General features: G+C 58.9%; 1 protein-coding gene across 1 annotated transcript; it reads left to right on the forward strand.

Moving 5' to 3' along the window:
• Positions 1-1,282: 1,282 nt before the first annotated feature.
• On the forward strand, positions 1,283-25,803 carry TUBB3 (tubulin beta 3 class III). The gene is made up of 5 exons (XM_073308431.1): positions 1,283-2,241; positions 14,705-15,188; positions 20,750-20,858; positions 22,746-22,856; positions 24,400-25,803. The coding sequence occupies exons 1-5, from the start codon at positions 1,298-1,300 to the stop codon at positions 25,473-25,475; spliced, it is 2,724 nt and encodes a 907-aa protein (XP_073164532.1). The 5' UTR covers positions 1,283-1,297; the 3' UTR covers positions 25,476-25,803.
• Positions 25,804-26,027: the final 224 nt, after the last annotated feature.

The raw sequence follows: 26,027 nt of genomic DNA on the forward strand, positions 1-26,027 counted from the left end.
ACAGCGCCCGCGTGGTACCCGCCGGGTGTCTGCAGCGAGAGGCCCCGGGGGACAGCGCCCGCGTGGTACCCGCCGGGTGTCTGCAGCGAGAGGCCCCGGGGGACAGCGCCCGCGTGGTACCCGCCGGGTGTCTGCAGCGAGAGGCCCCGGGGGACAGCGCCCGCGTGGTACCCGCTGGGTGTCTGCAGCGAGAGGCCCCGGAGCAGAGCGCCCGCATGGTACCCGCCGGGTGTCTGCAGCGAGAGGCCCCGGGGACAGCGCCCGCGTGGTACCCACCTGCAGCCATTGGACATGAACAGTGGCACAGCCAGAAGGCCATTTCCAGCTGTTATACCCACCACCTGCCCATGGTGGAAATCCCCTTGGCAAGTGCCAGCACTTTGTCGTCAGCCCCCTTGCTGGGGTCCACACCTGTGGGGCTGGGGCCCAGGCCCTGTACCACCAGGCTTGATGAAGGGGGTACAATTATGCAGGCTCTCAGGGATGTTTCATAACCCCTCCTGTAGCTGCCCTTCAGCACGGTTCTTGCATGCGATGCTGTCATGTGGCTGATCACCCTCCTTTGAAGGAGGAGCTGAGCAAACTGCCTTTAAAGTCGGGAAGAGAAAGGGTTCTTTCTTTGTCCTGCACTCCAGCTAATCGATTACATCGGGCTAGGGATAAATACAGCGGCTGGGCTAGGAAGTGGAGTTGGGGAGAGTTTGGAAGTGGGAAAGGGCTGAGGCACCAAAGGAGCTCTCCCCCTGTTCCAGTCAGGGACGCAGAGAGCGAGGGATCTGCACCCCGAACACAAAGGCGCACAGAACGCAAGCACACTTCTCCAGCTCCTCACGTGGCTGTGTCCAGAGCCCCGGACGCCCCTGGGATCCAGTGCATGAACGTGGACGAGCATTTCACCCTCCTAGTCCTGCAGGTGCTTCTCTGGCTTCTTCCTTTTCTGAAGACAGCAAGTGTCGGTGACGAGGAGCTGGTCTCAGAGGCAGATTGAAATTCCTCAGCCCAGGGCATCTCCCTCCAGCCTTGGGGGTGCCCCATGGACCTGCCCTGTGCGTGTTCCCTCTGCTGAAGTCCCACCACTGTCTGCTCTGAGTATCTTCTGCCCTCCGATGCACAGAGACTGTCAACACCACTTTCCAGGTTGCTGTACTGGGGAGAGTTGTTCTCCCAAGACTTGTTCCTTGAACGCTCCAAGGGAGCAGAAACACTTGGCTTTGGTCTTGCCAGAGCCACGACGCCTGCTCCTGCCCGTGTTTGCCAGCAGCAAAACCTTCCTGAGGGCCCCCCCGAAGCTGTCGCTATGTCAACGCTGGCTTCTCTGCAGATGCTGATCGACTCCCTGAACTCCACTGCCCCCAGCAACAGGACCAACAAGACGGCCAACAGGAGCAGCGCCTGGTGCCAGGGTGTCTTCATCCCCAACGAGCTCTTCCTGACGCTGGGCCTCGTCAGCCTGGTGGAGAACGTGCTGGTGGTCGTGGCCATCATTAAGAACAGGAACCTGCACTCACCCATGCACTACTTCATCTGCTGCCTGGCCGTGTCCGACATCCTGGTGAGCGTCAGCAACCTGGTGGAGACCTTGTTCATACTGCTGATGGAACACGGAATGCTGCTCCTCCAGACCAGCATCATCCGCCAGCTGGACAACATCATCGACATGATGATCTGCAGCTCCGTGGTGTCGTCCCTCTCCTTCTTGGGGGCCATCGCCGTGGACCGGTACATCACCATCTTCTACGCCCTCCGCTACCACAGCATCATGACCATGCAGCGGGCAGTGGTTATCATTGTGGGCATCTGGGTTGCCAGCACCATCTCCAGCAGCCTCTTCATCGCCTACTACAAGAACAGCGCCGTCATCCTCTGCCTCATCGGCTTCTTCCTCTCCATGCTCATCCTCGTGGTGGGGCTCTACATCCACATGTTCTCCTTGGCTCACCACCATGCCAGGAACATCTCCAGCCTGCAGAAGAAACGCACCATCCACCAGATGACCAGCATGAAGGGGGCGGTCACCCTCACCATCCTGCTGGGGGTCTTCTTCATGTGCTGGAGCCCCTTCTTCCTGCACCTGACGCTGATCGTCACGTGCCCCAAGAACCCCTTCTGCACCTGCTTCTTCAACTACTTCAACCTCTTCCTCATCCTCATCATCTGTAACTCGGTGATAGACCCGCTCATTTATGCTTTCCGGAGCCAGGAGCTCAGGAAAACCCTGAAGGAAGTGGTGCTGTGTTCCTGGTAACTCAGGCACGGCCGCGGGGCTGAGGAGGCCTGTTGGAGCCGGGGTTCCTGCTCTCAGAGGTAACAGCATGGCCAACTTGCAGCCCGCAGCACAGTGCCCCCTAGTGTGCATGGGAGGCAGAGAAGCCGTTTGCAAGGGGCACGGGTCAGTTCCCATCAGCGGAAAACCGCTGTGGGGTTTCGTTGTGGGTGTTTTGTTTAGGGGTTGGAGACAGTTTAGCTGCTGAACAGCACCCAGCGCCTTCCTGAGGGGATGCCACTGCTTGTGTCAGCCCATCCCCTCCAGCCTCCCTCCCACCCTGGGGCAGGTGCAGAATGGGGCAGGGCCTTGGGCACAGCAGCTGCTGTTTCTGGCCAGCTTCCTGGTGAGGTCCCAGGGCACGGAATCTACGGTTCTCCCACCACTGCAGCAGCGCGAGTGAGTCCCAGCTGCTCCAGGGTTGCTGCTCTGTTCTGTCCCCAAGTAACCCCTATTCCTGTAACTCCCTCTGCTGCTTCCTGCCCGCGCAGAAGGGCTGGTAACTCTAGGCCAGGGTCTCCATCTCGCACAGCCCTCAAATCCCGTTGGCTGCGAACTAGGGAGGCAATGAGTCTGCCCTTCTGCACAGCTCGCTCCTGCTGGCTGCCGCCCACTCCCCCAGTCGCTGGGCAAGGAGTGTGGAGGAGCCAGCAGGAGGGTTGGCAGGGCGGGGAGCATTCCCATTGTCACTGCTCCGACACTGTGGCATGCAGGTCTGGAAGGGACTTGGAGAGACCATCCCTGACAGGTGTGTGTCCAGCCTGGTCTTAAAAACCTCCAGCTTCCACAACCTCCCTAGGCAATTTGTTCCAGTGCTTAGCCACTCTGACAGGTAAGATGGTTTTCCTGATGTCCAACCTGAATCTCCCTTGCTGCAATTTAATCCCATTGCTTCTTGTTCTGTCCTCAGTGGTTCAGGAGAACAATTTATCACCCTCCTCTTTATAACACCCTTTTATATACTTGAAGATTGTTAACTCCCCCCCTCCAGTCTCTCCTTCTCCAGACTAAACAAATCCAGGTTTCTTTTCAATCTTCCCTTGTAGGTCATCAGCCTTTCTAGCCTATAGTCGTTGTTGTTTTCCTCTGGACTTTCTCCAATTTGTCCACAACTTTCCAGCAATGTGGCACCCAGAGCTGGACACAATGCTCCAGCTGCAGGCTAATCAGCATGGAGTAGAGCGGAAGAATTACATCTGGTGTCTTGCTTACAACGCTCCTGCTAATACAGCCCAGAATGATGTTCACTTGTTTTGCAACAGGATCATATTGCTGACTCATATTTACTATAACCCCCAGATATTTTTCTGTGGTCCTTCCTAGGTAGGCATTTCCCATCTGTATTTGCACAATTGATTGTTCCTTCCTAAGTGGAGTACTTTGCATTTGTACTTATTGAATTTCATCCTATTTACTTCAGACCATTTCTCTAGTTTGTCCAGATCAGTTTGAATTCTAATCCTGTCCTCCAAAGCACTTGCAACCCCTCTCTCCTTGGTATCATCTGCAAATTTTATCAGTATCCTCTCTATGCCATTAGCCAAATAATGTATGAAGATATTGAATAGAACCGGACCCGAGACAGATCGCTGCGGGTTCCAGCTTGATTGTGAACCATTGGTAACTACTCTAGAGTACGCTTTTCCAACCGGTTGTGCACCCCCTTATAATAAGCTGTATTTCTCTAGATTGTTTATGAGACGGTCATGGAGCCAGTAACAAAGGCCTCACTGAAGTCAAGATATCACATCTTACTTCTCCCCCACCCCTGAGGCTTGTTAAAAGAAGGATGTCAGGTTGGTTTGACATGATTTGTTCTTGACAAATCCACGCTGGCTCTTACTTATCCCCTTATTTCTCTTCCAGGTGTTTACAAACGGATTGTTTGATTATTTGCTCCATTATGTTTCCAGGCACCAAAGTTAAGCTCCCTGGTCTGTAATCCCCTGGGTTGTCCTTGTTCCCCTTTGTATAGCTAGGGGTTGTATTTGCCCTTTCCCATCCTCTGGGCTCTCTCTCATTCTCCAGGAGTTCCCAAGGCACGTGGGAGCCTGTCGGTCTGTCTGGCACTGCCTGACAATGGCGGGGGGGCAGTGGACTATGGTGCCAGCTCTTAACATCGAGGCTTAGCCCCCAGGTTGCAGGAGAGACAATCCTCCTGCTTCGCCCGGGGCCTGCTGGGGGCAGAGGCAGGCTGCTGTGCCCAGCGCCAGGAGCTGTCACCTCCTTGCTCCCACACCGCTCAGTGCTGAAGCGTGATGGGAATGGTCCCCTCCCCAGTCAGCCAGGTCTCCTGAGGCCTGAGCAAACCTCGGGCTTCAGAGCTGGCCCCAGCACCGGGGAGGCAAGGGGCTGCCCCCCTTGGCACTGGCCTCGCCCTGGCCCTGGCACTGGCATTGTTGTCCCCCCCAGTGAGGAAGGCAGGGGCACAGGGTAACTGAGGCACATCGCGGGGCAGTGACTCGCCAGAGGCTACACCGTGGGTCAGCACCAGAGCTGAGACAAGATCCTGGGAGTCCTGGCTCCCATGCCAGGGCCCATTCAGGACCAACCATGGAGCTAGCCCCAGGCAGGACATGCCATGCTGTCCTGGCAGGTGCCCTTCTTCCCCGTGTGGGAAGGACCAGGAAGCAAGTGAGGACACCTGTGCCCCCCAAGTGCCCTGCTGTGCCATCCCAACTGCCAGGGGAGGGAGGAATGGCCCAGCCTGCCACATGTCCTCAGCCCGTCTGCTCTGAGAGACAGGGGCTGCCCCACGGCACGGCATTCTCAGCCCGGCCCTCTGAGAGACAGGGGCTGCCCCACGGCGCGACGTCCTCAGCCCGGCCCTCTGAGAGAGAGGGGCTGCCCCACGGCGCGACTTCCTCAGCCCAGCCCTCTGAGAGACAGGGGCTGCCCCACGGCGCGACGTCCTCAGCCCAGCCCTCTGAGAGACAGGGGCTGCCCCACGGCGCGACGTCCTCAGCCCAGCCCTCTGAGAGACAGGGGCTGCCCCACGGCGGGCGGTGTCCTGGGGGGAGCAATGGCAGGGCCTGGGGAGGGAGCCAGGTCATTTCCCTGAGGAACAGCACACTGGGCCTTCCCTGCAATCCGGGACAGGCCCAGGGGCTGGTAACAGGGACGGGAAAAGCCCAGGATGTCAGGCACCAAAGCATATACCATAGACACCCCCCACGCCAGCACCCCTCCCCCCGCTCGCCAAAGACACCCCCACGCCAGCACCCCTCCCCCCTCCTCGCCAGAGACACTCCCCCATGCCAGCGCCCCTCCCACCAGAGACACCCCCTGCCAATGCCCCTCCCCCTCATGCCCACCAAAGACACCCCCATGGCAGTGCCCCTGCCAGCCATGCACACTAGAGACACGTCCCATGCCAGCCCCCCTCCTCTTCATGCTAACGCCCCTCCCCCCATGCCCACCACAGACCCCCGCATGCCAGAGCCCGTCCCCTCAGGCCAGTGCCCCTCCCCCATGTCCTAGATTAAACAACCCCCATGGTGGTGCCCATTCACCCACAGCCCCCCCGATGACACTCTCAGCCCCATACCCCTGGGGCACACGATGGACACACCACACTATACACACCCCAGAGGTAGTACCCCCCTCCCCAAGCACGGCCAGTACCGTATCCCTCTGCCTGTTCATGTACGCCCATGTGCCCCATGAGTGGGGTGTTACCCCACAGAAACACACCGACTAGAAGCCGTGCTGGGACGCCCGGTGCCCTCTGCCGCCTGGAAATTGCAAAGGCCTTTGTGCTCTGTCACGGGGTCCCTGGGCACTGCTCTGGAACTGCTCCCCATGAGCCAGGCAGGACTCTGGGGAAGTCTCCTCTCTGGGAGCAGCCTGTCTTCAGGACACACAGCTCACCCGGCTTCCACCTTCCTGGGTCTGACCTCGGAGCATTCAGCATCCTCTGCCCCTCCATGCGCTTGCCCCGCTCCTGTGGATGCTGATTCATAGAAGTCCTCAGCATCATCCCCAGGGCCCCATAAACTCTCTCCACCAGCCCGTGGGACGGAGGGTGACCTGCAGAGGCCCAGGTGGGCCAGACCCCCCATTTCTCCCACCAGCCCCGGAGCAGGGCTGACAGGACATTGGACCCCTGGTCTGTAAGGACCTCGCTGGGGACCCCCACTCTGCTGAAGATGGTTAGCAGCGCGTCTGCCCTGGTGTCTGCCTCGATGGAGGACAGAGCCCCCACCCCAGGTAGTGGGTGGTGAAATCCATCACGCCCAGGACATATTTCTTCCCTGACCCGGTCGCCTTGCTGAGGGGCCCCACTATGTCCATAGCCCCCTTCTGAAAAGGCTCCTCTATGATGGGCAGGGGTCTCAAGGGGGCTTCACCCTTATCCCGGCCTTCCCCACCCTCTGGCTGGCATCACAGGACCTGCCATGCCGCTGGGCCACATCCCAGACTCCGGGCCAGTCACAGATCTGCAGCAGCCGCTCCCTGGGGCGCTGGATCCCCTGGTGTCCCGAGAGAGGGACATCGTGGCCAGGTACAACAGCCTGCAGGGGTACTTCTAGGGCACCCCCAGCTGCCTCCTGATCCCCCATTGTTCTACTTCCCCTCGGGGAGCCCATTCCCGGTACAGGAATCCCTTCTCTCGCTGGAATCTGTCCCTGCAGCCTTCCCCAAGGGGGGTTGCAGCCTGTGGCCAGCAAGTTCCCTCAGCTCGTCCAAGGAGGGATCCTTCTGCAGCTCGCTCTGGAATTCAGCTGCTGGGGAAGGGAGTGGGACCTGTTCCCTCTCGCTGACTGCACCTGGGGTCACAGCCCCGCTGAGCTCTGTCCCTGGTCGCTCCCTCCCTGCCGTGGGCTCACTTCCCAGCAGCACCTCTGGACAAGGTGAACCTGGTTGGCAGCCGACCTGCCCTGCCTGTGGGTCCCCCCATTTAGCTGGGGTCTTATCTCCCCCCTTGCTCAGCGTTGCCCTTGCTGTCCCAGTGGGGGCAGGCAGCAAGCTCTCTGCTCTCCTTACGTCATCAGAGCCAGCGTGAGCCCCCTCTCCGGTGTGCAGGGTCACAGGGAGCATCTCTCTGCCCCACCCAGCCCCAGGGGTCTGCTTACAGGCAGGCAGGCAGGTAGCCGAAGCCTAGCAGGTCCTCCCTCCTGCCAGCCAGGTCATCTGCATTTTCACTGACCATTTCCTTCGCCACCGATTGTTTCCCTGGATTCAAAGTCAAACCCTTGTCCGTTACAGGAGCAGGGCCTGGATCCATTCCCAAAGAGATCCATTCACCACCCAACAGGGTCTCACAGCCGATATCCTGGAGAACCCCAACGACCAGCCAGCTCAACCCCTCCTGGGTCTGCACAGGGATCTGGGCCATAGGCAGGGCGAGGGGCTTCGTCCCTGGGACCCTCACACAGCCCCTCAGCATCTGAGGCTGCACCACCCAGGGCCTGACAACAGTTCTCTCTGTCCCAGGATCTCGCCACCCCAGGAATGTCTCCCCATTGACCGTCACCTTCCGCTCCCACTGGAGGTCCAAGGGGCCTGGCCCTAGGAAACTCCACACAGACATATAGGTTGGGGTCAGGAGTGGGAGCCTGTCCACCTCCCCACCCATCTGGCTGAGGGAGTCTGTGGCCTTGGGACCCAGCAAAGGAGCTAGACACCGGGGCTTTTCTGCAGGGTCCCCCTGGTTCAAATTGCCAGCCTGCTCAAAGGCAGTGAGGTGGCATCCACATCCCCCCCTCCTTAACCAGGGGCAGCAATTTAATCTTGAGGTTCCCTGTGGAACTGGCCCCCTGGGGTCTATCCCCACTCACCCCTGGGGGGTCCCCTAGGCCTCTCCACTCCACCTCCGCCAGTTCATGCTGCTGCTGCTTCTGCAGCTCTTTCTCGGGCTCTCGCTGTCTCTCACAGTCCTCTGGCTCTCTCGGACTCAGCTCCAATCCTGTCCGTCTCCGATCCCTGGATGGGGAACCCAATCGTGAAGACCCTCGTCTGGTCGGGGACAGGAGTCTTCGGGATGCCTGGCTCCCACTCCAGCTGCTCCCAGATCCTGCTATAGCCCCATTTGGGGTCAGGAATCTGTTCCTTCGAGCGGTCATCCTCCTCCAGCTGCACGATTAACTGTGCCTTGGTGAACTTTCCAGTGCTCAACCCTCTCTTTCTGCACAGGGTTACAATGTCCTTCTTCAGGAGACGGTGACAGGCCATCACTCCGCTCTTCCCAAGTTGCTGTGGACTCACAGGCCTTTGTGCTCTCAGCTCCCCACGGTTTCCAGGGAGAACCCCTAGTGTGCCAGCCCTTCTCGAGCTCACCACCTCTTTGCCAGGGTCAAGCTGGAGTCTCCTCCGCCCCTGAGACTGCTCGCCGCAGTCCCCAGGGGGACCCCATTACTGCACCGTCCTTCTCACTGGTCACACACTCCCAGGGGTTAAGCGTAGCTCCTCCGCCCCCTGAAACTGCTTCTCTCTAAGCCTTCGGCACCCCTTAGCCCCCCCTAGTTTTACTGCTCCCCAGTCACTTACTGCAGGAAGCGCCATCCACGGGGTGCAGTAGATCCCACCGCTGCCACCAGTTGCCACCGAGTCCCCGGGCCATGTTCTGGGACTGCTCCCTACGAAGCCAGGCAGGACTCTGGGGGAGTCTCCTTTCTGGGAGCAGCCTGTCTGCAGGACACACACCTCACACGGCTTCCACCTTCCTGGGTCTGACCTCGGAGCATTCAGCATCCTCTGCCCCGCCGTGCGCTTCCCACAGCGAGTCCACTCAGGAGGGGGCCTGGGGAAGACAGAGGGTCCTGCCCCCCAACTTCGCAGTCAGACGTGACTCTCAGCCAGCCAGTAAAACAGAAGGTTTATTAGATGACAGGAACATGGTCTAAAACAGAGCTTGTAGGTACAGAGAACAGGACTCCTCAGCCGGCTCCATTTTGGGGGGCAGTGAGCCAGACAACCATGTCTGCACTTCACTCCATGTCCCAGCCAGCCCCCAACTGACTCACCCTCCAGCCCCTCCTCCTCTGGGCTTTGTCCCTTTCCGGGCCAGGAGGTCACCGGATTCCTTTGTTTTCCAACCCTTTAGCTCTCACCTTGCAGGGGGGAAGGGCCCAAGCCATCAGTTGCCAGGAGACAGAGTGTCGGCCATTTATGTACACTGGCCCTTTGCTCTGCAACAATTACACCCCCTTATCCCACCACCTAGAGACTTAAGAACTGCCTAGGGGAAACTGAGGCACCCCTACAGTATTCAGAGGAAACATTAAGAACAGTCCCACTTCGTCACATGCTCCATTCCCCATCCAGGGCCACACCAGCCCTGCCTCGCGCCCTCGCACACGGGCACACACCTTGTGGTTATGCACATGCGTGCTGCCCCCGTGGTACAGGCAACTGTGTCGCCCTCTGCAGGCGTCTTTCTCCAAACCCGGCTAACCCCCATGTGGCCCCCCAGGCCAAATCCCATGGCCTGGCCAGCAAGCAGTGGGGCCTGGGTGCCGAGCTGGGACTAGGAGCAGAGGAAAGGCCTCTCTTTAAAGCCATTGGTTTGTGGGGTGCTGAGCCCTGGCACTAGATGGGGCACCCTAGGGCCGGCCCAGCATAGGGGCCAGACTCTGGGGCAGCTCAGTGCGAGGCGAGGGGAAGCAATCAGCACACGGGGATCATATTGGCATCTGCCACCACACACCAGCGGAGGGCCCGGGAGGCCGAGTTGCCTGGAGCAGGGTGTTCATAGAGCCCAAGGACTCCTCTGCACTGGGGGCCAAAAGGCAGGCAAGGGGGGTGCTGCCAAATGCCCTGACTCAGCATTGGCCCTCAACAGCCCTCCCCAGCAGAGCCCTGTGGGAAGCCGTGGTGGGGCTGGGCACTGAGGCAGGGGCATTTACACTCCCTGTCCCAGTGTTAGGGAATCCGGAGCAGTGGATTGACTTCTGTGGCTGTTATTCCCTGTGAGCACAGCTGCCTCATGGCTGCGCTCACCTTCCTGGGCAGAGCCCTGGGCTGCACCTGCTGGGAGCCGCCTCCCCACCACTTGGGCTGGGCTCTGGCCGCTGGCCCATGTTCTCAGCAGAGGTGTTAAATGTGACCTGCACAGGACCTGGCCAGCTGGAGCTTGGCCTTCTGTCTTCTTGGCTTTGCCAGGGGCTGAAGAAAGCCTGAAGGGCTCCCAGGAAGGGGGGGCTGTTTGCTGCTTGGGGGCCCAGGGTTGCAGGCCCCATCTGCCTTGTGGCAGGTCTCCAGATGTGGTTGGGCACTGGAAGCAGCAGGGCGGGACTGTGAGGAATTTAATGAGGAATTTACTAAAGCACCATAGAATCATAGAATCATAGAATATCAGGGTTGGAAGGGACCCCAGAAGGTCATCTAGTCCAAACCCCTGCTCGAAGCAGGACCAATTCCCAGTTAAATCATCCCAGCCAGGGCTTTGTCAAGCCTGACCTTAAAAACCTCTAAGGAAGGAGATTCTACCACCTCCCTAGGTAACGCATTCCAGTGTTTCACCACCCTCCTAGTGAAAAAGTTTTTCCTAATATCCAACCTAAACCTCCCCCATTGCAACTTGAGACCATTACTCCTCGTTCTGTCATCTGCTACCATTGAGAACAGTCTAGAGCCATCCTCTTTGGAACCCCCTTTCAGGTAGTTGAAAGCAGCTATCAAATCCCCCCTCATTCTTCTCTTCTGCAGGCTAAACAATCCCAGCTCCAGGCCCCTTGTGTTCCTGCTCAGTCGCAGGGCGTGGGAAGCTGCTGTGGAAACCTGCACTGGAGAGCCCTAGAGAAAAGCTCACAGGGTTGTGAGGACCCTGGGCATTCAGTGGAAATGGGCAGAGGGTCCCCCAGCACCCACACCACCCCCTGGCCCATGGCCAGGCTGCCTATACCACAGTAACAGCCGTGAGGAGACCTGGTGCAAAGAGGGGTCTGTGGGTTCCCTATTCACCGCCCTGCTATGACTCTGGCACTGCTGCGGGGCCTGCTCACTGCCAGTCCCAGAATCCGCAGGACCATGCCCTGCGCCCTCCAGACCCTGTGCCCTTTGTCTGTGCCACCAACACAGGTCCCATGGAGGGACAATCGTGGTGACCCCCCTGGGTGGGGGATGCTGTGACCCCCCCCATCCCCTGGGCGGGGGATGCTGTGACCCCCCATTCCACCCAGCTCTGGGGATTCTTAGCCGGTTTTGTTGTGGCTCCAAGTCCCTTCCCAGCTTGCTGCTTGCTCTGTTTGCTAGCTGGTGACACCAGGCCTCTATCTCCAAGCCCAGAGCTCCAGCCAAGGGGCTTCCTGCCCCAGCCAGCCAGGTTGGACATGCTGGGGGAGCGGCTCCCCTCAGCATGCTGGCAGCTCGGCTGCTCTTCGGGATGAGCTCAAGGTGCAGTCCCTGGGCACGTGTGCTGGCCCTGGCTGCCAGGTAGGAGGGTCAAGGTGTGTTCACTGAGCAAGGGCCCTGTGCTGTCTGCACCTGGCAAGGGGTGAGGCTGGGCCCAGGTGCCTCATGCCGTGCAGGGCTTGGAGGTCAGCGTTCCCAGGCCCAGGGGCTGTTCGGAGGGGGGCGGTTGCAGTGGAGCAGTTTGGTGTGAGGGTTTCTTGCAGCATCCCAGCAATGAACTGCCCTCCAGCTCATCTCCCTTCCTGCCATCTCCTGCCAGTGTCCCACAGGGGGGACCCACCAGGGCTGGCAAGCCTGCCCCAAAAGGCAAGTACCTAACCCTGGGGAAGGACTGGGGAATCCAGAACCCAGGGGTGAGGGTGGGGAAGGGCCCCCACCCCACTGCCCCTGCCAGCTTCAGAGCATCTCTCCAGCAGCTCCCACCTCTGGTGGCACCACCAGTACCCATTAATGCCTTGCCCCATGGCATGGGCATCACTCCCCGGGGCGGCTGGGCAGTACCCCACAGTGCAGTGCGAGGGAACTCTCCTTGCTAGTGAGTTGGCATTTTCCCTTTGCCAGTGGTTTGTTAATGGAATTACAGTTCTTAGCATTGTACTTGCTGCATCTCTGAACCCCCTCCCCATGCTCCCAGCTGCACCCCCACCCCCACATGCCAGCCTGGGACAGGCAAGTCCCAACTACCCCTTTCCAGTGGCTCCAGGCCCCAAGCTGTGTCACAGGGATGTAGGCTCAGCCGGCCTGATTCTGCTCTGCCTCCCTGGTGTGAATGGGACTCGCTGGGTCACTGGCACCACCCAGGAGCAATGCAGCTGCCAGTCCAGGGAGAATCAGACCCAGGGCCTGAACTGCTACGTGGTGCCTAAGGGAAGGTTGGACGGGGCCCAGCCTGATGCTGCAGGGGCAGCTGCTGCCCAGAGGCAGCTGGGTTGAGTCTGTACAGACACAATGAGGCAGGCAATACCTAGGGCAACCAGAATCATTGAGCCAGCAGGGTGGGGATGGGCCACAGCAGTTTCTCTCCCAAGCCCTGGCTGCCCAGGGGAAACCACCCCAGTACAATAGCACCCCCAGGGTTTGCAGGGCCAGTTGTGGGGCAGGCTCAGAAAAGCATCTCTCCCTGAAGGCTGTGCCCAGCCTGGCTGCTCCAGCTGGAGGTCTGTGGCTGGAACAAAGGGAGGTGACTAGCAGGCCTGGCCTGCAGCGCCTCTCCCCTCACACCGCAGCTCTGATGGGGTTTTTGTTCTTTCACTCTAGCTGCAGCAGGTCCTCCCACATGTCCTCCTCGAGCAGGGGCTGGTAATTCCCCTCCCTCCAGTGGCCCCAGCAAGGGCTAGTTTTACGCTGTGCAAATATCCTGCTCAGATCTCCCCCCACCCTGCACCCTGTGGCCAGTGGAGCCAGTAAAGCTGCTGTCCCAATCTCTCAGTATGTTAACCTGGGCTGGGGCTCATCAGTGCTTTATGGACCATACAAAAGGGCAATAAAGCACCTGTCTGGCCCCCCTGCCCAGGGAATATCCCCATGGAGGGGTCCTTGCCAGCAGGTACAGTGACAGAGCCACCCCCCCACCCCCCAACACAGGATCACCTGGTGCAGGGCCAAGCAAGGCCAAAGAGACATGGTGAGGCCTGGTTAGCTGCAGCAGAGGGGTAAGGGACTATGTAAGGGGCAAGACAGGAGCCAGCGAGGCCAGGGGAGAGTGGAACTCACTTTGGCCCTGCACCCACCAGTGTCAAGTGGCTGCAAAAGGGGCCATAAATCCCCCTCCCCAAAATACCCCCAGCACAGGGGCCTCTGAGGCAGGTACAGAGCCAGTTATAGCAGCTCTGGGCTTCCCCCATCGGAGCCCGGAGACAAGGGAGCAGGACTGGGGTGGGGCAGGAGGGAGGTGGGCAAGGTCAGCCTGTGTCCTGGGGCCACGGCAGCCTGAGAAGAAGAGAGGGCAGCCCTCAGGGCTCCACTCACCAACAATGAGGGTTGAATCACCAGGAGGCACGGACATCACCTCTGTCCCTGCCAGAGGGATGTGACCCAAAGGATCTGTGCACCCTAAAGTGGGTGGATCTGAGTCCCAGAGTCTGTGCTCCCCATCTGCCCCATAGTGGGTGCCTCTGAGGCTGGAGAGCAGTGCCCTTCCTGCGTAGTGGGTGCTGCTGGCGGACTCCCAGGGGGAGATGAATAAGGGGGGCCATGACTCAGTGACATGGAATAATGGCTGGGATACAGACAGTGGCTGGGCAGGAACAGGGGCCATGCAAGGAATGGGAAAGGAGCCAGCTGCAAATCAGGATGGCAGGAAATCCTCATTCACACAATGGACAACTAGCCTGTGGAACTCCTGGCCACACGGGCTCCTGGAGGCCAAGGGCTTATTAAGCTTTCAGAACAGAACCGGCTAGTGAGAAGCTCCAGCCATCAGAGTGAGGCTAGAAACCCAGCAGAACATACCTAGAGCTCTGGAAGGAGCCGCCCTCTCCTGGTTCGGTGCAGGACGGGCTGGACAGGGAGCAGCAAGGATCCACATGCCGCCTTCTGAAGCATGGGGTGCTGGTCACAGGGACTGGTACTGACAGGCCATTTGCCACCCCATACACGGCTCACTCTGCCTGCAGGCTGTGCGTCCCTGGTGTCTGTCTGTCTAGGCTGTGAACTCTTCAGGATAGAGACTGGCTGCTCCTGGAGCCACCTCCACCAGCCACAGCCGCCACCCCAGGCCAGCACCTGGCACAACAGGGTCCCCATCTCAGAGAGTCCTTGGGCAACTCCACAATAACCCTGATTAACCCTAACAATGCACTCTTGGGCTGATCTGTGCTGGCAGGTCCCACCTTCTGCTCGGGCTGAGGCTGCTCCTGTTTTCATTGGTTGTATAAGAGCAGCAGCTGAGATCAGGGCGCCCCGTGCCAGGCCCTCCACAGACAGGCCTTGCTTCAAAGCGCTCAGAACGGCAAGGGCCCAGACGGGCTGGGCAGGAAGGATGGAGACACGTGTGGAGACACTGGGGGCCACGATCCAGACTGGCCAGCACCCCACATGAACCCAGCGCTGAGCCCCTCCCAGGGGCCCCTTCCGTGACTTGGGCAGGTCACCCAGGGAGACTGGGTGGGTCCTAGCCCAGTGCCGGAACCACATCAGCACTGCCCAGGGCCTGCCCCCCTCATTCCCCCCAGCGGGGGACTCAGGCCGAGGGGCTCTGCCCCCTCCCCCTCACTGTATCTGGGGCTCCCCGGCTGCTCTCCGGGGCGCGGCAGCTGTTGCATTGTGGCGGGGAGAGGCGGCGCCGGGCGAGGGATGCGCTGGTGCTGATGCTGCAGGGATGTTGCAGCATTTGCGGCGGCGCCTGCTGATTGGTGGGCCGGGCCGGGGTGACGTCAGCGGCCGGCCCGGTGCAGCGGGAGGCGCCTATAAAAGGCTCCGGCCGGCGCCCGGCCGCTTTCCGCAGCCCCCAGCCCGCTCTGCGCCCGCGCCCCCGAGCCGCCTGCACCAGCCACAGCCGCCGCCCCGGGCCAGCATGAGGGAGATCGTGCACATCCAGGCGGGCCAGTGCGGCAACCAGATCGGAGCCAAGGTACCGCCCGGGGGGGCGCCCCCTTCCCGGGCTGCGGCTCCGCCTTCTGCCGGGGGCGCCCGGGCGGGCTGGCCGGCCACTGGGCCGGGACGGGCCCCGCATCGCCAGCCTCAGCCCAGCCCGGCGCGGCGGGGGCGGGGGCCGAGCCGCGGCCGGCCTGGAGGGGTGGGCGGTGCCTGCCCCGCCCCGGGGCAGGGGCCGGTGGGGGAGAGGGGCGGGCGGCTCCGGGCGCTCGGCGCGGCGGCTGGGAGCGAGCGAGCCACGCCCCGGCACTGCGGAGCTGGGAACAAAGGGATGAGCTCAGCGCTGCGCCACCGCGGCCGGGCGCTCGGGGCCGGCTGCTTTCGCTGGGACCCCCGCCCGGGCCTGGCCGGGGGCTCCTCGGGGGCTAGCTGGGCGCAGCCCCGGGCCTGGGGGATGCTGTGGCGCAGGGAGACTGGCTGACACGGGGTGGTGCTCCAGGATCGCTTCTCTGCGCGCTTCCCCAGCCCCTCCCAGGGGCTTCTCCCACCGCAGGGCTGGGTGGCTGCTCAGCCCCCATCGTGCCAGGGCAGCGCACTGCCTGGGGGGAGCTGGCCCAGATGTTCTGGGGGGCGGGATGCCCGCTGCAGATGGCACAGGCTGGGTGGGTGGCACAGACACGTGACACTGCTCCCTGCACAAACCCCTGCCAGCCCTTCCTCCTGCCCTGCCCCCATCTGTGTGAGGGGCTGAGCCCGGTTCCCCAGCCCGAGTGCCAGGGCTCTGACGGGCAGAGCAGGCCTCGCAGCCCTGCTAACTGAGGGGCTAGGAGCTGAGCTCTGTCTGGCCTGCCCGTGGGGTGACTGGCATAGGCATGGCAGCTCCTGCCAGGAGCATCAAAAAAGGCAAAGGAGGTGGGGCCCTTTGTTGAGCATCCGTTGTCTGACGCCTCTTAGGAGGAAAAACTGGAAAAGAAGGAAGCCCCAAAGCTCCCTGAGATGGTGACGGGCAGGAGCTGCCCTGCGTGCCCTGCATAAGGATGCTGCCAAGCCCGAATGTCTCCAGCAGCGGTTTAACCTGCCCAGCCACCATCAGGGATGCTTGTGTGACTGGCTTTGTTCTGGTTTCACTGGCCAGATGCCCTCCATAATTGCAGGCTATGTGAGCTGGAGGCCAGAACCAAGGTCTGGGAGCCGAACCCTGCCGTGGGCCCAGGCATACTCTTTGACCTCTGCAGCAGAAAGCAGGGCTGGGCTGAAAGGCAGCTGCTCTAGGGAAGTCAGGAGCCCGGTGCTACCAGGCCCCTTTGTCCTGACTCTCCTCCTTGGTTGGAGCCCTGGTGATCTCTTTAGAACCCCAGAGCCCTGGACTGGGTCCTCTCTGGATAGCCGCTTGCTTTGTAGAGGAGTCTGAGGGAGATGCTGCAGCCTGGGCTTTCTCGCGCTCTGGAGAAATGGTGACAAAACAACCTCGGTTCTGGGGCAGGACAATAGCATTGAGCAGTCGTGCTCAGCCCCTCTCCCCCCCCCCCCCCCCCCGACACATCAAATGTAACCAGAAGCCTCCTCCCTACTCAGCGAGGTTCGGCCCCTCTTTGTCAGGGGTGTCTTGTGGGATCTGGAACTGATTTCTCCTCTTAGATTAGCACCATCCTGGGTGTGAAATGCAGCAATAAGAGGGGGGCATTTGTCAGCCCTCTTCCTGTGGCCAAGGGGCGAATGGCTAGTAGGCAAACCAGGCTACAGCTGGGGCTTATGGTACATGGGAAGGTGTCTTTGTTACAGGCAGACACTGAAAGACATGGGGGGAGGAGGGAGGCTCACTAACCCAGCTTGGCAATTCCATGTCAATTGCATGTGTAAAAGATCTTGTTGTCCGCTTCTTGAGACACCTGCTGCGGTGACTTAGTGTGAGACAGCTAATCATCAATCAGGCCTCCGGGGGACATCTGTGCCTGCTCTGAATATAGAACAAGGCAAGTCTGCCAGGAGACTCGGCTGCTTCCTGGCATCTCCCAGGAGAGCTGGGGAGAGGGGACTGAAATCAAATCAGTGCTCGGGAGTCCTTGTGCAGCTGTGGCTGAGTGCGCCCAGTAGGGATGAAGGGGGAAAGCCTTGTCATTATCTTGGTTGCCAAGAGAACACCTGCCACTAATAGGCCAAGTGGCTGGAGGAGGGGAGGCCAGCTACTAAGTGGAATAATCAGCCCTGGAAGGTTGCCAATGCCCATTTCCAGGAGGGCTTGTGGCAGAAATCTTTGCAGCCCATTTCCCCATGTGTGTTGGGGATCAGCCCCCCCCCCCGCGCTGGAAATGAAAAGGCTCCAGGGCTGCTGAGCTGGGGGCTCATCCCCATGACTTGTCTCCCCTGGCTGGGACACAGCAGCATGACAGTGCCCTAGATTCCCCCAGAGGGGATGAGAGGAGGGGGCAGGATTGGTAGTGCAGGAGGGCAAGAGGGACTGAGCCTGGGTCCAGTCCCAGTCTCCAGCTGACCTGTGTCTGGCTGGGGCAGCAAGAACACTTGCTTAAGCAATCCTTACCTTGCTGCTCCAGAGCATGTCTCTCACTCGGCACTTCAGATGTCATTCCCTGAGCGCTCATTGTTTGGGGAACCTCTGTATTTGCGACCTGAGGAGACTCATTTATATGTTAATCAGCATAATGAATTCCTGGGGAATTCATAAGCCCTGTAACTGACATGTCTGCTCAATGCAGGATGCAAGCTGCTTTGAGTGGCAGCTCCATAGAGGTGCCTGTGTAGAGGTGAGCTGGAGCCATGTTTGGGTCCTTGGTGGGAGATCCGAGCACTCTCCGCTCCCTGGAGGTGAGGTGGGCTCTGAGCTCCGTGTGGTCCCTTTCACAAAGGGTCACTGGGGAGACGAGGTCAGCTCTGCACAGAGTGAGCAGCTGAACAGAGCCCCACAGCAGGTAGACACGGCTGTGTATTTTAAGATCGCCCTGACCTTGCAATCCGTTCCAATTTGTCCTCTTACAGCCAAGGCTGCTGCTGTAAATTAGCTCCGTTTTGTAGTGCTGGCACACAACAGGCAGCATTGTCAGATGCAGGACGCATCCCCGATGCTCCCCCAAACACAGCTTCCCGTCTAATGCATGTTCCCCAATACTCAGTTGAGTGAGCTTTAGTTCTAGCTCAGGCATTTGGCAATGAGTGTGTCCCCCCCGTCCCCCTCCCCCCGTGAAGCTCCACACAAACAGCACACCCCTGAGAGAAGGAAGGGTCTCTTCCAAGGATAACGCACCCCCCCAAGGCATGCCAGAGGGAGCAGCCCCCAGCCTGCTGAGGTAGGGCACTGGGAGAGGAATGACCTGTCTGAAATGAAATCAATGCAAGGCCTCTGTGCTGTGCACGGGGGGTGCGGTGCAGTCTAGGCTTGTCTTGGCCACGGTTTCTCCAGGTAGGGGACTCTGCACAGATGGCGGCTTTTGTATTTGACTAGTTTGCCCCCTGTGAAGGCACAGTGGCAGCAAGCAGCCTGTCCGCCCCTCCTGCAGCACGTTGCTCCCTGCAATGCTGGGCCCTTGCTAAGACCTGGCCAAAGCCCAGGGAGTTGAGAGCAGCAGATTCAAATGCATTCTGGCTTCAGGCATCTTTTGAACATGAAGCCAAAGCTTCCTTCCCAGGGCGCCACTCTCCCTCCTGTCCCTCCTCTTTGGCTGTCACTGCTGCCTGTTATGAAACCCTGGAGAACCAAGACGAGCGGCTCAGCTATTCTGGAGGTCAGCGTGTTGCAGCACCATGGCTAGCTCCCGTCTGGTGCAGAGCTGCCTGTTGCTGCACTGCAAGGCAATGCCGCAGTGTAGACATGACTGGCTGCTGGCAGACCTCGGCCCCCGTAGGCCGACGGGAGCCCGGCTGAGACGCACACAGCAGGCGTGGGGAGTTCCCTGCGCTGCTAAAAGGACCCGGGCTCCCAATTCTGCAGTCTGAGCCGTTTGTAAGGCATGTTGCTTAACCATTGAACCTTCAGGAACATCTCGCCCACGGGAGCACTCCAGCTGCTGTCAGACTGACGCAGCGTTTGTGCAGGATCTTAGCTCCTGCCCCAGGGCTCACTTGAACTTGGGCTTCCCTTACATGCTGGTCACTGGGCAGTTATACTGTGTTGCTGTTCCATGAAGGGCTCCCCGGCTTGCTGGGGGTTTGAATACCAGCATCTTAGCAGCCAACTCTAGCCCCGACAGGGAGTCCCCTGGTATCTCGGCCTGAGGAGCTCTGAGGTGTTCGAGTGAAGAGTTGAGCCTGATTCTCACTTACACCAGGGCCCCTTTACCCCACCACAACATAAGGGCAGTGTCACCTGGTGGATAGAGCACTGGACTGTTCAGGAGACTTGGGTTCTATTCCCAGCTCTCACTGGCCTGCTGAGTGGCCTTGGGCAAGTCAGTTTCCCCACCTGTGAATGGGACTCTGGATGTAAAGCTTTGAAATCTACTGATGCAAAGCGCTGTGTCTCCCAATGACAAAGGAGAGCCCACAACACAGACCTTCTTGTTGGATCCTGGCAGGTTCTTACCCCACTTGGCGTGTGGAGCCTCAACACAGGGAACAAACATTTCACAGTGGGCTCTTCAGCCAACCGAGAGGTCTAATGCCATTCCATGGCTGGAAGGGGAAGCTTCACAAATTCAGCCTGGAAAGAAGGTGTACATTTTTAACTGAGCATATCTAACCATTGGCACAACTTAGCAAGGGCCATGTTGGATTCTCCATTGCTGACCACTTGTACATCAGGGTGGGATGTTTTCCTAAGCTCTGCTCTAGGGATTACTTGGGAGCAGGTCTCTGGCCTGTGCTGTGCAGGAAGTCAGACTGGATGAGCACAGTGGGTCTGTGGATAACTGAGAATTCAGGCCTTGGTCTCCAAAGCTACCCTTGTCCCTGAGCTGTGACTTGCTTCTGGGCACGGTTGGTCCCATTTGCTGGCTCACTGTGGAGCTCACAGGTGGCACCTAATCAATGTCTCTGGGTCAGTCATCTAGTACCACAGGCAGCTCTGACTCTCCATGTGTCAGAGGAAGCTTGGCTAGGTTGTGACTGCAGAGCAATTGTCCCCTTCCCAAATCCAGTGCCCTGCCTCTGCCTTGCAACGCCCCTTGACTCCTTAGCCCTTCCTCAGGCTAGTACTTAGCCAGACTTGCCTCTCTGCCTCCAGGTAGGGGTCAGGGGAATCAATTGGCAGAGACCCCTTCTATCTAAATTGCCAGAGAGGTTTCCTGGCAGCAAGGTGTCACTCCCCAGGGGAGCGTGGTGTGGAGTGTTTAAGGCTAGACAGCATGCTAGGAACCATGCTATTGTAACCAGAGCATGCTATTGTAGGGACCAGCCCTGCACTGCGGTGTAGGGGGGCAGAGGTCACTTCAGAATCTGATTCAAGTCCTGCTCTTGGGTGCCAGGATTCACTCCACACAGGTCAAGCTGAAATCGTTGCTTGGCATTTGGAGTGGAGCAGTTTGGCTTTGTGTTCTGTGGAGAACAAAGGAAACAGGCCTGGTGCCTCTCCTAGCCCAGTGCAGGGCCTGTCACTGCCCGGGTGCCCACAGCTAACTGCCTCCTGAATGTCCCCTGCTCTTTCCACAGTTCTGGGAGGTGATCAGTGATGAGCATGGGATAGACCCCAGCGGTAACTATGTGGGAGACTCCGACCTACAGCTGGAGCGGATCAGTGTCTACTACAATGAAGCTTCCTGTAAGTCCTGAGCTGGCTGCTGCAATCGTCCCGGAATGGGCTGACTGGAGCAGTATGTGAGGTCACGGGGTTTCCTCTCTGGCCCTTAGCAGTGCTGCCCAGGGATACATGTACTTACCCTGAGGCTCCTCTCCCGTGTGCTCTGGCTGATCCTCCACCACAGTAAAGGGAAGCCCTGACCCCTCAGCCCGGGGGGAGCTGTTGTAACTTCCCAGCGTCTCCCAGAAAAGCCCCCACTGTCTCCCTGCAAGCCAGCAGGGAGGTTTGACTGTGAAATGGAGCTGTTCTGGGATGTCTGGCTGGTCCCTTCCATGGCCGCCTGCTCTCCAAGGTGTCATGGTGTGGGAACGCTGGGCAGGTGGCGTGTCCAGCACCTGGGGAGCAGTGGGAGTCTTGCCCCTCTCCTGGCATGCCCATACTAAACTGGGAGGAGTGCAGATACGCTGGAGGGGAGGGATAGGATACAGAAGGACCTAGACAAATTGGAGGATTGGGCCAAAAGAAATCTGATGAGGTTCAATAAGGATAAGTGCAGGGTCCTGCACTTAGGACGGAAGAACCCAATGCACAACTACAGACTAGGGACTGAATGGCTAGGCAGCAGTTCTGCAGAAAAGGACCTAGGGGTGACAGTGGACGAGAAGCTGGATATGAGTCAGCAGTGTGCCCTTGTTGCCAAGAAGGCCAATGGCATTTTGGGATGTATAAGTAGGGGCATAGCGAGCAGATCGAGGGACGTGATCGTTCCCCTCTATTCGACATTGGTGAGGCCTCATCTGGAGTACTGTGTCCAGTTTTGGGCCCCACACTTCAAGAAGGATGTGGATAAATTGGAGAGAGTCCAGCGAAGGGCAACAAAAATGATTAGGGGACTGGAACACATGAGTTATGAGGAGAGGCTGAGGGAGCTGGGATTGTTTAGCCTGCAGAAGAGAAGAATGAGGGGGGATTTGATAGCTGCTTTCAACTACCTGAAAGGGGGTTCCAAAGAGGATGGCTCTAGACTGTTCTCAATGGTAGCAGATGACAGAACGAGGAGTAATGGTCTCAAGTTGCAGTGGGGGAGGTTTAGATTGGATATTAGGAAAAACTTTTTCACTAAGAGGGTGGTGAAACACTGGAATGCGTTACCTAGGGAGGTGGTAGAATCTCCTTCCTTAGAGGTTTTTAAGGTCAGGCTTGACAAAGCCCTGGCTGGGATGATTTAACTGGGAATTGGTCCTGCTTTGAGCAGGGGGTTGGACTAGATGACCTTCTGGGGTCCCTTCCAACCCTGATATTCTATGATTCTATGATTCTTCTGGCCAGTCCTGGCTTGCAAGATTGTTTTGGGAATAGTTCCCTCTCCTCATCCCAGCCAGAGGCGGTTAAGGCGATGCCAGCTGGTTACTGTGGTGCAGGGCCAGCGGCTGGGGTTAACGGGAGGGCAAAGCAGGCCCCCGACTCTGTCTGGAATGGACACTGGCATGGGGCTGAGTGGACTCAGTTGGTGGTTGGCTTGTTGCTGGAAACGCCCCATCCGCCCAGAGGGGATATGACGACTGCCTGGGCTCCTGCCTCCCTTTGTGGCTGCTCGTTGGAAGGCAGGAGATGCCTTCGGGGTGCAGGAATGGGGAAGTTCCCAGCCCTGCCCCAGTGCACGGAGTTCTGAGCTTGTCCCCAAACCCAAACGGCCCTGTGCCAGTGCTCCAGCCCACAGAACAGAACGAGCTGGACCCCATTCTAATAGGGACTGGAGCACCACGGAGTAGAGGGTGCTGCCAATGCCTGGGGCAGAGGCTGGTGTCTCAGCAGATGAGCTGGCTCTTCTGGACTCTAAGGCTAAGCAGGGGAAGCTGGTCCCATGGAGCCTGCCAGTTTAGAGGGAACATGTGGTCTCTTTTCCAGCTCACAAGTATGTACCCCGGGCGATCCTGGTGGACCTGGAGCCCGGGACCATGGACAGCGTTCGATCGGGGGCATTTGGACATCTCTTTAGACCTGACAATTTCATCTTTGGTACGTCCCAGCCCCGTGCTGCTGCTCTAACCCCGTCTTGCCCTGTGGCACTTCTCTCTTGGCCCCTAGCTGGTCCATCCTAGCTGCCCACTCAGAGCTCCCTCTCCCTGCTCCCCACGACACGCTGTCACTTCTTGCTGGGCCGTGTCTACCTCCCTGTTGTTCCAGCAGTGCCTACGGGCCGCTTAGCAGGAGGTGCTGCACAGCATGCAGATGGTCCCAGCCTAGAAGGGCTTAGTCTGAGCAGAGTAGCCAGATCGGGGCGGAGGAAGGAGACTAGCAGAGAGTGACCAGTGATGGGGCCAGTTGCCTGTTAGAACTGCATCTCTTGGAGGGAGGCGAATTTAGCTTGGGGGGAGAGAATAAGCTCAGTGGGAGGAAAGTGAAGGAAGAGAGGACCTGGGAGGGAAGTGGGTGAGTGGGACGGGGTAAAGAGGGTGGGGGGTAGCTGAGATGGAGGGGCAGGGCTAGAGCAAACAGCTGATCAGCCCAGGGCAGAAAGTCTAGCCAAACCTGTGGGAAGGTCACTGAACAGGGACGCTGAAGGCAGGGGAACGTAGGAAAATGCCCCTTGTTCTTTGCTGTCCTGGGCCAGTCTACATGAGACGCGCGACGTCGGAGCTGCTGCAGCGCGGCTGGTGCCGGGGCGACGGGGGAGCCCGCTCCTGCTTCCCGAAATTACTCCGCCTGTGCACGGGGCAGAAGAGGGTGGGTGGGTGGGAGAGCATCTTGCCCACATAGTGCCCGGGTGGACAGCACTGAGGTCTCTAACTTGCGTTGCTTGGTGGTGGGGGAGGGGCTCGAGCGAAGTAGGTTATAGCCACATAAGCAGTCGTAGGGCATGCGATCAGGTGCTGCAAGGAAGAGCTCGGCTGCAATCCATGGTCCTGCCAGGCCCTCGCTGCCTGCCCATGAGCTTAGCCCCATCTCTCCCATTGCCCAGGAAACACGAGCAGAGTGTGTCCAGGACCTCCAAGAACATCTCCGAATTCACCACAACCACCCCTGCCACTCCCATTCCTGTCCCCCTCCCTTCAGGGCCTCTACCCTTAGGCAAGGCTGAATTTTTCTTTCTTTTCTGTTCTGAGATCTCGCGCACTCAGCTGGTGGCTCCCCAGTGCCTGCCCTGCTACACAACTAGCCTATAAGCTGGTCCCTGGGGCTGTCTGTCCCTGAAAGCTGGCTAGTTCAGCTCTGGGGAAAGCCCAAAGGTCAGCCCCCCACGGTGACGCCCATAGCATGATCACCTCTGCCTTCCAGTGCCTCCAGACTGGCACATGGCTGCTCTCAGTGGTGGGTGGTGCCAGCCTGAGAAAGTTGATCCAGGCAGCTCCCAGGCTTTGTTCTCATGCAACATCTAGCCTCTCTCATAGCCCAGCTCTGTGGCACAGCAGCCCTCCCTGGCATATTGTGTCTGTTGAACCCAGTGGCTGGGCACACCCAGGAGAGACCGAATTCCTGCAGCAAAAGGCTCTGGTCACTGTTCACACCAGACTCCCTACTGATGGAAGCGAGGCGATCCACTGTCTCTTCTCCCCCACAGGTCAGAGCGGTGCTGGCAACAACTGGGCAAAGGGGCACTACACAGAGGGTGCCGAGCTGGTGGACTCTGTCCTGGACGTGGTGAGGAAGGAGTGCGAGAACTGTGACTGTCTGCAGGGCTTTCAGCTCACCCACTCCCTGGGCGGTGGAACTGGTTCGGGCATGGGTACCCTCCTCATCAGCAAGGTCCGTGAAGAGTACCCCGACCGGATCATGAACACTTTCAGTGTGGTGCCTTCCCCCAAGGTGTCCGACACGGTGGTGGAGCCCTACAACGCCACCTTATCCATCCACCAGCTGGTGGAGAACACGGACGAGACCTACTGCATCGACAACGAGGCCCTTTATGACATCTGCTTCAGAACCCTTAAACTGGCCACACCCACCTATGGTGACCTCAACCACCTGGTCTCTGCCACCATGAGCGGTGTCACCACCTCCCTGAGATTCCCTGGCCAGCTCAATGCTGACCTGAGAAAGCTGGCCGTCAACATGGTGCCATTTCCTCGCCTCCACTTCTTCATGCCAGGCTTTGCTCCCCTCACAGCCCGTGGCAGCCAGCAATACCGAGCCCTAACCGTCCCCGAGCTCACGCAACAGATGTTTGATGCCAAGAACATGATGGCTGCCTGTGACCCACGTCATGGCCGCTACCTGACTGTGGCCACAGTCTTCAGAGGCCGCATGTCCATGAAGGAGGTGGATGAGCAGATGCTTGCCATCCAGAGCAAGAACAGCAGCTACTTCGTAGAGTGGATCCCCAACAACGTCAAGGTGGCAGTCTGCGACATCCCACCCCGGGGCCTGAAGATGTCTTCCACTTTCATTGGAAACAGCACAGCCATCCAGGAGCTCTTCAAGCGCATCTCAGAGCAGTTCACTGCCATGTTCCGGCGCAAAGCCTTCTTGCACTGGTACACGGGCGAGGGCATGGACGAGATGGAGTTCACAGAGGCAGAGAGCAACATGAATGACCTGGTTTCGGAGTACCAGCAGTACCAGGATGCCACAGCTGAAGAGGAAGGGGAAATGTATGAAGACGATGAGGAGGAATCTGAGGCCCAGGGTGCCAAGTGAAGCTTCTGGAGTTGGCCTGCATCAAGTTTCTTACCATGAAGGTCAAGCTTCTCCAGCACCCTGCTGTCCAGCATAGTCCTCCATCTTCGCTACCTGTTAGCTGAGTACTAGACAACAGCTATTTAGTTGCTTCTGATTAAGGGTTCCAAATTTTAAATCATTCAGTATTTACTAACCATCTCCCCTCCCCATCCTTGAGTTAGCGCAGCTGTACCCCATCCTCATCACTCTGATCATGTCGATGACCCTGATGTTTGAGGATTTTTTTACTGGTTTGTCGATTTTTTTATTTTTTTGGAATACTTAATAAATGTATTGCTGTCCAGTACATCCTGTGCAAGACCGTCCTTGTTCCAGCCCCAGGACTTGGCAACGGGGCGTCAGACAGGTGGGTGTGGTAGGGAGCAGGGGGGTGCCGCTTGTCAGTTGTGAGCAGCGTGGGGGTGCTGTCCATCTCCATGTCCCAGGCAGCACATCTATTCGATTCCCTGGGGGCTAAAGCAAGGGGTTTGGGAGGAGCCTAATGAGGGTCTGTGGGAGTTGTGTGGGTGT

Source organism: Lepidochelys kempii, chromosome 12 (genome assembly GCF_965140265.1).
Source record: "Lepidochelys kempii isolate rLepKem1 chromosome 12, rLepKem1.hap2, whole genome shotgun sequence".
Classification (NCBI taxonomy): domain Eukaryota; kingdom Metazoa; phylum Chordata; order Testudines; family Cheloniidae; genus Lepidochelys; species Lepidochelys kempii.